We start from the raw sequence: 13338 nt of genomic DNA, 5'->3' as shown, positions 1-13338 counted from the left end.
AAAACCAACACCGACCTAAGGCCCTCTTTTGAATCAGAGACCAGTAGGACTGAGTTGACTGGCCTGCACACCCTTAGGCCTGTGGTCTGAGGTCCTGTGTCCCAGCCAGTTTCGACCAGTGCTGACACCCTGCCCCCAGCGCTCTCTGACCTGCATCTGACGGCCAGTCCCTGCCTCCCTGACCTCTGGCCACCCTGCCCACACCGCCAAGCACACCTGTGCCCTTGGAACTATGTCCCCACACCTCGAAGCCACCTGCCCTGCCCCAGGGATGCCTTCTGCCCGCAACCCCTCCCCCGTTCTCTTAGGTGCCCTGCGCATTCTCTCCCCTCGCGGATATTTATATTTGACCTTTGACCCCGCTTGCCAAGGTGAGCGTTCCCTGGGTAGAAATCCTGGCGTTCCCCACGCCGTGCCTTTTTGAAGGAGAGCTTGGCTTCGGTCAATTTAGAGTGATTGGAAATGCCGTTTTACAGTCAGAGTGTCTGGGGCAGGAGCAGGGCCAGAGATCAGCTGGTTTTCCCTGCCAGATACCATTTATCCGTGATGGAGAGAGAGCTGTTTGAAAATCCCTCTCCGAGCCCTTGTTGTGAAGCCAGGGCTGGCCTGTCCCCTTGGTGGCTGGAACTGTGAAGCGGCCCCTGCGGCCCCGTTACCACGCGGGGTTTCCTGTGTAAGCGTTTACGAGGCAGTGGGCAGAGGGTGGGCTGGGGCGCCCTGCCGGCTGTGTGGCTTTGGTGCGGTCCCTTAGCCTCTCTGAGCCTGTGCTTACCTCTGTGACCGGATAAAGCCCAGTGATCGATCCCACCTCTGGACTCAGCCACCTTCGAGGGTCGTTAAAAGATCAGCCAAGGTGGCGTGAGGGTTCTTTCCCTGCTCTTTGCACGTTGCTGTCAGCATCATCTTCTGCAAACGCCACGCAGGACAGAATCCCCCAGGAGCCTCGGGACGCGCCGGGCGACGCTGTGAACGATGGCCTGGCCACGTCGTTGCCTGCTGTACGTCAACAAAAGAGCGTGTTCCCAGAATCCACTTGGAATAAGCTTTGGGATTAAAACCAGCTGCCCGCTGGTTCCTGAAATTCCATCTGCGTGTGTGAGAGCAGTGGGAACGAGCGAGGGTGGAAAGGGCGGCAGGGCAGGAATGAGTCACGGGGAAGCTGAGGGAGTCACCGGAGGGGAACGCGCCCCGTTCCCTGGGCGCTGGGTCAGCGTGTGGTGGGGGCCCCTGGCCAGGCTGGCAGAGCAGGTGCACCGGGCTGTCCCTGTGTATAGAGCCTGCCAGGGGGGCGGGAGTTTACCTGGGTCAGTGTCCTGAAGCCTCTGGGTTCCGGAACAAATGCTGGTGGCCAGGCAGTGTATGACTGAGGCTGTGTGTGTGGGGGGGGGGGGCTCAGGTTATTGTCTCTGACTCCAGATTCCTGAGCAGAGGCCCAGATCTACCCCTGCAGTGGCCTTCCTGGAACCTGGATGTTCCTCAAAGATGATCCAAAGAGGGCAGGCTGCCTCAGGCTCCCCGCACGGCACGGGCCGCTCCCAGTGAGGTTTGGGGGCACACGGGCAGGGGTGTGGAAGCCGGGTAGGGCTGTGGTGTTTAAGAGCAAAGGCACCTGAGCGGCTCGGTTGGTTAAGCATCCCACTCTTGCTATCGGCTTAGGTCGTGACCTCGCGGTCGTGAGATCGAGCCCTGCGTCGGGCTCTGTGCTGAGCATGGATTATGCTTGGGAGGCTCTGTCTCTCCCTCTCACTCTCTTTGCAAAATAACTAAATGAACGTTAAAAAAAAACAAAAAACAAAGAGCACAGACTTTGGACTTGGGCCATCCTGAGTTCGAGTCCTGCCCCTGCTACTTAGAATCCCTCTGACTTTGGGCTGTGTTCTTAGTATCATTGATTGGCAGTTTTCTCCGCAATAATGTAGGGGCAATAACAAGTCTCTGGGTGGGTCTTTGGAGAAGAAATGAGTTAACAGCTATAAGCCCTTTATCCTAGAGTCGGGTACACACACGATGCCAAATATATGCTGGCTGTTACGATTATTATCGTTAATCCTGCACCAGCCACTTTTGGCAGGCTGTTTTCCTTTCTGAATCTATTTCCGTCTTTTTTTTTTTAAGCTTATTTATTTATTTTGAGAGAGAGAGAGAGAGAGGGAGAGAGCAAGAGCGTGCACACGTGCAGGGAAGGGACAGAGAGAGAGAGAGGGAGAGAGAGAATCCCAAGCAGGCTCCAGGCTATCAGCGCAGAGTCCGACGGCGGGGCTCGAACTCACAAACCAGGAGATCGTGACCTGAGCCGAAACCAAGAGTCGGATGCTTAACCAGCTGAGCCACCCAGGCGCCCCGTTTCCACCTTTGTAAATTGATACTAGCCACATGACAGCCGCTCTGTGAACCTGACTTTGCCCCCTCTCTGCTCGGGAGGGGGCCGGTGTCACGTTCTGGGGTGTTCCCTAATGGGATGTGGTCGGGTCCTAAGCAGGATTCTTACAGGGTCCGCATCACCACATGGCAAGCTGGATTATTGTGTTTGCACATTCCCAGAGACTGTGTCGGAGGGACCGAGGCAGGGGACTGTCCCAGCCTGGTCCTTACGGTGTCTGCCCCTTACCGGGGGCACCGCAAAGCCAAATAGGGGTCTCCACCGTGCAGCCTCAGCTTTGTAGGTCCCAGGAAAGGGAAGGGAAGGGGGGAGTGGGGTCTGTGCCGACGGACCCCCTTCAGGAGATGGGGCTTGGAGCCCCAGTAGGCAGTCACTGGCAGGCAATTTTGTCACTGCCAGGACTCAGCACCTGCTGCTCGGGGCTCCCAGCCCGGGTCTGATGACGTCACCTTCGTCCTTCCAGTTGAGTGGTGGGGGTGGCCGGCCTCTGGCTTCCCTTCCGTCTCCTGGGAGCTTCTTGGCCCCTCCCCCCACCCCCAATCAGCCGCAGTGCACGGCTCTATCTGCTGTCTTCCGCGTTACCTACCCCTCCGGTCCAGGTGCCACGGGGACCGGAGCCCAAGTGCCCAGCACAGAGTGGGCCATTTATCATGGCAGCTGGGTTAGTGCCCTTGCCTTTCCTGGATGGTCTTTTTTTTTTTTTTTTTAAGGCTATATCACATCTCCAGCACCCTTTGCCCACTGCACGTTTATTTCTTTTTCACTTTTGTTTTGAACGTTTATTCATTTTTGAGAGACAGACAGAGAGTGAGCAGGGGACGGACAGAGAGAGAGAGGGAGACCCAGAATCGAAAGCACGTTCAAGGCCCTGAGCTGTCAGCACAGAGCCTGACGCGGGGCTTGAACCCACGAACGGCGAGATCGTGACCTGAGCCAAAGTCAGACGCTTAACCCACTGAGCCACCCAGGTGCCCCTTTAAACTTTTTTTTTGAGTTTATTTATTTTGAGAGAGAGAGAGCGAGTGGGGGAGGGTCAGAGAGAGAGAGAGCGCGCAAGAGGGAGAGGGAATCCCAAGCAGGCTGTCAGCACAAAGCCCGACGTGGGGCTCGATCCCACAAACCCTGACATCATGACTTAAGCTGAAGTCGGAGGCTTAGCCGGCTGAGCCACCCACCGCCTCTCGCTGCGCCCTGATTGAGGACTTTTCCGCCCCCTCCCTTTGTCCTCAGCCTCCCGCTGAGGCTCTGGTTAAGCTCTCCGCTTTTGATCTTGGTCAAGCCTGCGAATCTTGCCGGGCTCCTGTCACCGTGTTCTTCTCACCGACCTGTGGCTGTGGACCCAGCTCCCTCTCAGCACCTGATCTGTCTTGATCGAGGCTCTTCCTCTGCCCTGGCCCCGCTTGTCTGTTGTCAAGGCAAAAATGTCACCTCTCTTCTGGCTGTCATTTGTGATAACCACACAGGATGCTGGAAACCAAGGCAGTTTATTTACTCTCTCTCTCTCTCTCTCTCTCTCTCTCTCTCTCTGCCGGCAGACCAGCACCAGCCCGAACCGCAAAGGGCTATGTCCTTTTGCCTGGCTCTCTCGCTGATTCCTTAGGGACAACCCAGAGACACACGGGGAGGCCCAGTCTCTGGCCACCTGTAGCCACACCGCAGGGCTGCTTCTTGGACTTGGAAATGGAAACAGCATTTTTTTTTTAACCCTGAGCACATTTTCTTCCTTTCCTTCTCCCTCCCTCCCTCCTCTCTCCCTCCCTTCCTTCTCCCTTCCTTCCATCCTTCCCTCCTTCCTTCCTTCCTTTGTCTCTTTTTCGCTTTTCTTTCTTTCTTTCTTTCTTTCTTTCTTCCTTCTTTCCTCTCCCTTTTTCTCTTTATTTCCTTCCTTCCTTCCTCTCCCTTTGTCTCTTCTTTTCTTCCTTCCTTCTTTCCCTTTTTCTTTCTTTCCTTCCTTTCTTCCTTCTTCTCCCTTTTCTCTTTTCTTCATTCCTTCTTTCCTTCCTTCCTCTCTCTTTCTCTTTCTTTTCTTCCTTCCTTCTTTACCTCTCTCTTTCTTTCCTTCCTTCCTTCCTCTCCCTTTGTCTCTTCTTTTCTTCCTTCCTTCTTTCCCTTTTTCTTTCTTTCCTTCCTTTCTTCCTTCTTCTCCCCTTTTCTCTTTTCTTCCTTCCTTCCTTCCTTCCTCTCTCTTTCCCTTTCTTTTCTTCCTTCCTTCCTTCTTTCCCTCCTTCCTCTCTCTCTTTCTTTCTCCAAAATGTTTGGAAAATACATAGTCCCATTTTTTTTTTTAATTTTTAAGTTTATTTATTTTTTCGAGAGAAAGAGAGCAGGAGAGAGGCAGAGAGAGACGGGGAGAGAAAATCCCAAGCAGGCTCCACACTGTCAGCACAGAGCCTGACACAGGGCTCGAACTCACGAACTGTGAGACCATGACCTGAGCCGAGATCAAGAGCCAGACACATAACTGACGGAGCCACCCAGGCGCCCCTAGGCAGTCCCATTTTTTAATACTATGTCCGTTCAACCCGTCCAAGGACAGACAAACAAACCTGCCAAGGCTGAGAACTCTCCTCCGGAGAGGCATGCCTGCGTGCTCCCTCCCTCGTCCTTCCCTCATGGTCCTTGGCCTCCCGCAGCTGTCCCTGTCTGCACTGACCCCCAGCCTCCACCCCTGCCCCCCTACTGTATTTCCCCTCCCTACCCTCCCTGGCCAGGGTCACCTGTCTGAAGCCTAGAATAGTTGTGTCACCACCACCCGAACATTTGCTGGCTCCCTGTTGTCCCCAGGGCCCTGGACCTGGCTCCAAAGGCTGTGATCTGGCCCTTGCACACCGCCCCGCCCCCACCAGCCTCCTCCAGTCACCTCCTCCCAGTTCCCACGTTCCAGCCTCACCATCCCCCAGGAGCCTCCCACAGCCCGCAGCAACAAACACCTCCACTCGGCCCTGCTGGCTCCAGGCCGGGTGACAAGCCCTCTTTTGTGGCCCTGTGGTTGGCGTCTCTCAAAGCTCACGTGGGTCTGTCCCCGTTCCCCCCCGCCCCGCCACACCTCTGCCCCTGGCTTCCACAAGACAGATTCCCAGGAAGCTTTCAGTGAGGGATGCCCTCCTGGTCCTTACGTCAGTTGTGGGTGGGCTTTTCTTGAGCTGCCCATTTGGTTCTTGAAACTCAACCTCGTGTAACAAAACAGGCTCCCCTTCCTACGTGAGAAGGCATAGAGCAGGCTTCCTCCCCAAGGTCCGGGTCTGAGAGGCCATTTAGGGGCCCAGAACTCGGATGGGAAGCCGTAGTCTCATCGCCTCGCACCCTCTACCTGACGGCGGTTCCCTCCTTTAGGTACGAGGCAAAGCCAAGGTGAAGCTCTGTCTCGCCTTAGCGGTGGTGGTAACTCCGTCACACCTATTTTCACGCTGCAGTGAGGTTGTACGTATCTTGAGATGTCGTGTCTGCTCGTCGCTACTTCGAAATTCTGGTAGTTTTTAGACCCAGCGTTAGTGCTGGTGATTTAATGTGTTAATAAAGAAGCCTGTGCCTGTGCGTGCACGTGTGTGTACTTCATTGACTCAGTTCAGTCTGTTTGAAAAAAAAAATTTTTAAACGTTTTATTTGTGTTAGAGAGAGAGAGGGAGAGAGAGAGGGAGCACGAGTGGGGGAGGGGCAGAGAGCGAGGGCGGGGAGAGAGAATCCCAAACAGGCTCCACGCTGTCAGTGCAAAGCCCGACTGGAGGCTCGAACTCACCAACCCTGAGATCCTGACCTGAGCGGAGAAGGGCTCTCCAGGCCTTTCGGTGATTAGGGCAGCGTTTCCCCGCCACCGTTGTGCCATGTGAGACTCTGGGAGACTCGTCCCTGCCCCTCCCGTTCCTCGCTCGGTCAAGTTACGTAAAAGCCCAGCTCTTGGAAGCCAATCAAGTCCCACACTAGACAAGTGATTAAAGTCACAATGAACCAATTTAAACGCCCGCACAGTCTCCTGTGCTTTACAAACGAAGCATTCAAAGACTGGGAGTGGCTTCAGGGAACATATTAAATGGTTAGAAAAACTCCAAACAGCTCTGAAAGGAGAACAGGCTGGGAGACTGAGCTCTGAGCCGCAGGCCCAGGTCTCCCTCGCCGCCGACAGCGTCCCCCGGCGGTGACAGCTGTCCCCTGCAATCTGGTGGCAAAGCCCACCCAGGGCGGTGGGGGCGGTGTTCAAATCCTCTGTCCGCACTTGTTGAACCACCGACTGCCGGTCCAGAAGAGAGGGCCAACGCAGTTCAGCCGAGGTCAAGAGACTGTGTAAGTTGAAAGTGATGCTCTTTCTAGAAAGTTCACAAGACGCCTAAGGAAAAATAAGGACACAAAAACTCCCAACTGCGTGTTCCCACCATCCGCACGCAAATCGTCCGTAATCAGGTGGCCTCCGAGAACACTGTGCCCGGAAAAGAGAGGCCTGAGGTCACGTGGGATGTGACTCGGGCCACTGCAGCCCACACCCCTTGTCACGTGGACACATCGTGGCAAGACCGCCCAACCTTTCCCTGTGAGGGTAGTCTTTTGTGGTTTTGTTTGCTTTTACTGGTTGTGGAGAGCCGTGTCTGCTAAAGATACAATTTTGCCTAATTTGAGGGTGTCATTATATCGCAAGAATGCTCCCTTATTAAATTCATTTTAGGCATACTTTTCAGTGGCTGCGTGATATCCTGAAATACTCACCGTGCTTTCCTTAACCAACCCCCCGTTATTGGGCATTTGGGCTTTTTCTAGCTTTGTCCTGTTTGCCATTTTTTTTTTTAAATTTTTTAATTTATTTTTGAGACAGAGAGAGACAGAGCATGAACAGGGGAGGGGCAGAGAGAGAGGGAGACACAGAATCGGAAGCAGGCTCCAGGCTCTGAGCCATCAGCCCAGAGCCCGACGCGGGGCTCGAACTCACGGACCGCGAGATCGTGACCTGAGCTGAAGTCGGACGCTCAACCGACTGAGCCACCCAGGCGCCCCTGTTTGCCATTTTTAACTAATGCTGTGTTCATCAGCATTGAACTTTATACCGATGCTGGGCCATTTCACCATGGTGCGAGGCGTTGCGGGAGCTGGAAGATAAGCCACATACAATCCCTTCCCGTAAGATGCAGATATAAATAACTTTAATCCAAAGTAGGTGGTAGTTGCCATAAGCAGACAACTGGAACCGGAATGTAGGAAAAGTCTTGCCTGGGCTGCACGGGATTCTAAGAAAGTTACCCGCGAAAATCTGAGCCTCTGCGTCCGTAGCTACGAGGTCAGGAGAAGGGAGCTGTGGGCAGTGTAGCCAAGGGCTGGTTCGGCTGCAGGATCCAGGCCAGCAGGCAGGCGTCGCTTAAGGGGGCAAAGCGGGTGGGGATCGTCTCACATGCAAAGGCAGTGGATCGTCAGTGACGTCTGCCGTGGACCCAAGTTGGTGGCGAAGTAGCGAGCGGGCACCTGTCTGTCTGTCATGGGCACCCCCAGCCCTGAGATCGTGATATTCAGGCGTGGTTTTGGGGCTGGCATCAGCCTGGCCCAAAACTGTGTTTCTTCAGTTGAGGCTTCTTTTTTTTTTTTTTTTTTTTTTTTTAACGTTTATTTATTTTTGAGACAGAGAGAGACAGAGCGTGAACGGGGGAGGGTCAGAGAGAGAGGGAGACACAGAATCTGAAACAGGCTCCAGGCTCTGAGCGGTCAGCACAGAGCCCGACGCGGGGCTCGAACTCACAGACCGCGAGATCATGACCTGAGCCGAAGTCAGACGCTTAACCGACTGATCCACCCAGGCGCCCCCGGTTGAGGCTTCTTGATCCATGCAGCTCAAGATTCGCTATCCGTAGTGCCCATCTCAGACCGTATATGTGTTTTGGGATCACCTTGCGGAGGGGCTTCAACCCACAGAGACAGAGGAGAATTGCCCCTGAGTCTCCAGCAGGGGAGCTGAGAGGCCAGCCCAGCGCCCGGCACCTGCTGTCCCTGCTCCCACAGGAGAGACCTGTCCTTCCTCCCGGGTCCTTTGGCCCTTTGACGACCACAGTCGCCCCCAGCTGTGGGGCCAGGCGGACGTGCCTGCCGGGAGGGGCCCTGGTGCTGTGTGGGCCTGTCCCCAGCGTTGGCTGTCCCCCACCCCCATCCGGCGTCACCCTGCTTTCTCGTCTGCTGGCCTGATCTCACGTGTTCCTGCCTTCAGCCTCTGCAGGTGCCATGACTCAACCGCCCCAGGAGGGCTTCGACAGGAGCGTGGAGGAAGCCCGGCAGTGGATGAAGGCTGTGCAGGAGCGGCTGCAGGTCAACGACAACACCCAGGGGCCCCGGGCGGCCCTGGAGGCCAGGCTGCGGGAGACCGAGGTACGCAGAGACCGGGGCTTCCATAGCCCTGGGGCCTCGGCCGTGTCCCTCCCTCGGGCCTCGTGTTTCCTGACTCTTAAATGGCAGGGGCGGACTAGACTAGTGTCTCTCTCAAACTCTGACGTGTTTGAATCTCCTGGGGATTTGGGTTTGGGGGCCGCTTCTGATCCAGGGGGTCAGGGTGGACCCCAACTCTGGCATGTCTAACACGCTCCCTGGTCCTGGGACCACACTTTCATAGGAAGGGGCTAGAGGGGCTTTCTGGTTGTCCCGTCCTGGCAGAGGCACCTTGTGGCCAGGGTGGCGGGGGGGGGGGGGGGGGGGTGGCGGGGTTGGGGGGTCCCCAGCCCAGTCCTTCCTGCCGCTTCCCGGCTTCCCTGGGCCGGGTCTGGGTGGGCCCAGATTGGCCTTCAGGAGGGTGGAGAAGGGTTCTGCCCCGTGAGAAGTGACCTGTCAGCTTCTCCAGGGCCAGGGTCTGGCCTTGCTCCCCACCTGGCACGAGGCAGGCCTCAGGCGTGTGGTGCTATGCCTACCGGAAGTGCTGGTGTCCCTTGCCTGGCCCGGCATTATGGTGCCCCCATCTGAGGGCATCTGCTTCAGGCCAGGGGGCCAGGGGGCCAGGGGGCAGAACCTGGGTTATAGGCTCCATGCTGATGTGAAAGTGCTGTGTGACCTCGGCCAAGTCCCTATCCCTCTCTGGGCCTCCGTTGCCCACGTGTAGGCAAAGCCATGACTTACGCATCTCTGGGGTCACACCCATTGGGATAGACAGCTAACAATGGTCGCTTTTTAAGGGGGGGGGGCCACCTTCTCGTACACAAACTGATCTCCTGACCAGGCTAGAAGGGGTGCTGGCCGCACACCCAGTGTCCTGCGTGCTTTCTTGGGTGTGCTGTCTCACTGATTTTGTGCATCTTATTGAAAATACCCAATCCTCGTTTTGGAAACAGTCAAAATGAAGAAAATTCGTATCATCTTTTCAGGGCCGATGGTTTAAGGCTCACAACCACGTCACGAAGGGAGAGCCATGGTCTGCATTTTATGCATGGGGAAACTGAGTCTCAGAGAGGTGCCTTGTCCACGTTGAAAAGGTCTCCGGGTGGGACATTCCAGCCTGGAAGTTGAGTCTTCTGATTCCTTGTCGGATGGGCTTTCTGCTTCCCTGCCAGGACACGTGCCTCTCAGATGATCGGAGATGGGCATTCACAGTAAAACCGAGCCCGGCAGGGCAGACAGTGGGGGACCACTTTTAAGTCATATGGCCAGAGGCTTCCCAATTGGACAGTGGAGTGAGCAGAGAACCCGGGACTCTCTGAGGCAGCCTGGGGCATCAGGCCTCTGGGGACAAGTGACTTTATTGCTGAAGCTGAAAGACAGACGAGGTCGCCAGGCTGGGGGCCGCAGGGGTGAGGGTGGAGAGGAGGGGGCTCTAGGGGGAGGGAGCAGCAGAGGAGAGAGACCCAGCAGGTGGGCATAGCCCGAGGCACGTGCTCAGGGCCCCAGCAAGGCTGGGTTGGGGTAGCACCAGCCATCAGGCAGGAGCCGGGGACAGGGCCAGACGGGCGGTCAGGGGTCAGAGGGTGACGGCCTGGAACACTGAGCCAGGGAGCTTGGATGTCGTTGCTGCGACAGGGGGATGGTAGGTTGGAAACTTGGAAGGAAGGTCAGGGATTCAAGGAGAGGAGTTGGCGGCCCGGAGACCCTTCTGTTGTCGGACTTGGCCTCGGTCCTCATCCACATTGTTACTGTCACCAGGAGGCATTTATCAAATGATTGGTCCTCACAGATCAGACGGAGGGGACCCGACATTCATTCGGCACCTGTTTGTCACGTGCCCGGGGCCGCACCGTCAGCTTTCATGTTGAATTTCACAAAAGCCCTGTGAATGTGGTTTTATGGTCCCCAGTTTTCAATAATAGAATGTGATTCCTAGACGCGGTGATGGGCCCAAACTCTAGGAACCGATCTTGTCAGGACCTGAGCCCAGGGCTGAGTCCAGAGCATCACTGGCCATCCCCGTGGGGGGTCCTGGGGCAGTGGAGACGGCAAGGTACACTTTACTCTGGGGCTCACAGCATAAAGGGGAATGGGGGATTATACACATAATCCAGGCCGCACAGGATCTCGTGATGTTATTGATGTTTATTCTCCTCCTCTAGAACCTTCCGTGGCTCCCCATTGCCCACAAAACTAAAACCAAGCTTCACCTGGCACCAAAGTCTGCCACTGTCTGCACCACCCCATCTTCCAGCCTCAGCTGTCCCGGCCGTCCCATCTACCAAGCACAGATCCTGTCCTGGTGGCAGACAGCCTAGATTTCCTGTCTGTAGGTCTCTGTCCCGTGCTGTTGCCTCTCCTTGGGATGCCCTCCCGTTTGCTTGTGTGTATGTGCTTGTGAAATGCAACCCTCCCCCTGCCCCCGAGCTCTGGCCCCAGCTCCTGATAGTCTGTGTCCCGGAACACCGCGGCCCTGCGTGTGTACTTGCTGTTTCAAGGCCAAGGGTTGCTAATCCCTTTGAACCTTGCACCCTTCTACCGGCAGGCCATTCCCCTCCGGTGGTGGGTCGGGCTGCAGCCAAGGCAAGGGTGGTCCTTGGGAACAGCCCTCGGCCAGGCCAGGGTGGAAACCGGAGGGGAGCACGCCCACCGGCCGAGCCCCCAGGGACTTGACTCAGAGCCTAGGCGGAGGGGGTCACGTCCAGGGGCTCCGCCTCTGGCTCTCCCATGGGGCTCAGGCATGCTATTTTCTGGGCCTTGACATTTCAAAACCAATTTTGCAATAAGAAAGAAAACATTTCGCTCCTGCCATCTGGTGAAGGGAGCGTCTGGTGACTTTTCCACCTCCGCAGTCCGTGGGGCCTCACTCTGGGGTCGGGGTCTCGTGCCCACCCCCTCCCCCCCCCCAGCTCAGTGATGTGCGTCCAGGGTGACTCTTCTCCAGAGTGGCCGGGATGTGAGTTCCCATCCAGCTCTGACGCCGCATAGCTGCGTGGCCAGAAGCGAGTCCCGTGCCCTCCTGCGACCTCACTTCCTAGCTACAGAGTGCGAGCAGAGCCCTCTCCCCCTTGCGTACAGAGGGGCTGTTGGCGGCTCCGGGACCCTCGTGGTGGTGAAAGCCTTCTGTGAAGGGAGACCGGGAAGAGGGTTGCTCCCGGGGTTCGAGTCCCCGCCGTGGCTGTGGCGCCTTAGGACAGTTTCTGGAGCACCTTGGGTTTCAGCTCATTGGGGGTGGGGTGGGGTGGGGGTGGGGCGATGGTTGCCGCCTTGCAGGAGGGACGGAACATGGGGGCGAATGACTTACTGGTGCGCTTGGCAGAGCGCGGGCGTCCTGGCAGAGCCGGCCCGATGGATGGGGTTATTTCTTGCGGTTTCGATGCGGGGACACGCGCACGCCGACCCTGCCTGCCCGCCGCGCCCGGGCCTCCCGGAGCTGGTCCCCAGGTCCCAGCTCCTTGCCCTCTGGTTTCCAGACTTGCGGCCCTGCGCTCGGGGCCCGGCCTCAGCCAGGCTGCTTCCTGACCGGCCTCCAGGCCCCTCTGTGGCCAGAGACGGGCTGCCTTTCCTAGGACGTGGCCTCCGGACACAGCCGTTGCTCATGCCCCATCTCGAAGGCTTGCGCGTCACCGAGGCTCGGTGCCGACGCCACCTACTGCCCACCAAGCCTTAGCTTTCCCCAGATCCCTCACTGGAGCTCCAGTAGCTACCCCGTGGCGTCGGTGGCTCTGTTAGTCATTTGTGCTCTTCTCTGCAGACCCCAGCACGGCCTGCAAGCACTAGGCTCCTCCTGGACCCCGGTGCCCGACACAGTAGCCAGCATAGTACCCAGAATAGTATCTAGCATAGTACCCAGCTCAGCTCAGTACCCCACCCACTACCAAGCATAGTACCCAGCACAGTGCCCAACCCGGTACCCAGCACAGTACTGCACATAGTACCCAGTGCAGTGCTCAGCTCAGTACCCCACCCAGGACCAAGCATAGTACCCAGCAGTGCCCAACTAGGTACCCAGCACAGTACTGCACATAGTACCCAGCATAGTACCCAGAATAGCATCTAGCATAGTACCCAGCTCAGCTCAGTACCCCACCACTACCAAGCATAGTACCCAGCACAGTGCCCAACCCGGTACCCAGCACAGTACTGCACATAGTACCCAGTGCAGTGCTCAGCTCAGTACCCCACCCAGTACCAAGCACAGTACCCAGCACAGTGCCCAACCCGGTACCCAGCACAGTACTGCACATAGTATCAAGTGCAGTGCTCAGCTCAGTACCCACCCAGTACCAAGCATAGTACCCAGCACAGTGCCCAACTCAGTACCCAGCACAGCACTGCACATAGTACCCAGTGCAGTGCTCAGCTCAGTACCCCACCCAGTACCAAGCATAGTACCCAGCAGTGCCCAACTAGGTACCCAGCACAGTACTGCACATAGTACCCAGAATAGTATCTAGCATAGTACCCAGCTCAGCTCAGTACCCCATCCAGTACCAAGCATAGTACCCAGCACAGTGCCCAACTCAGTACCCAGCACAGCACTGCACACAGTACCCAGTGCAGTGCTCAGCTCAGTACCCCACCCAGTACCAAGCACAGTACCCAGCGCAGTGCCTACCTGGTCTTGG

General features: G+C 56.8%; 1 protein-coding gene across 4 annotated transcripts in view; it reads left to right on the top strand.

Moving 5' to 3' along the window:
- SYNE3 (spectrin repeat containing nuclear envelope family member 3) overlaps positions 1 to 13338 on the top strand; it is an 88880-nt gene that overhangs the window by 25282 nt on the left and 50260 nt on the right. For 3 of the 4 annotated variants that reach the window (XM_042990474.1, XM_042990471.1, XM_042990475.1), the window contains exon 2: positions 8556 to 8713. In XM_042990474.1, coding sequence (XP_042846408.1) covers positions 8570 to 8713 — 144 coding nt within the window. In that variant the 5' untranslated portion in view covers positions 8556 to 8569. Of the gene's footprint in view, positions 1 to 802; positions 1092 to 8555; positions 8714 to 13338 lie in introns of those variants that run through there. The other variant, XM_042990473.1, reaches the window with a different exon arrangement.

This window comes from Panthera tigris, chromosome B3 (assembly GCF_018350195.1).
Source record: "Panthera tigris isolate Pti1 chromosome B3, P.tigris_Pti1_mat1.1, whole genome shotgun sequence".
NCBI lineage: Eukaryota > Metazoa > Chordata > Mammalia > Carnivora > Felidae > Panthera > Panthera tigris.
The sequence above is the reverse complement of the archived record's forward strand: the minus strand, read 5'-3'. Positions and strand labels throughout refer to the sequence as shown.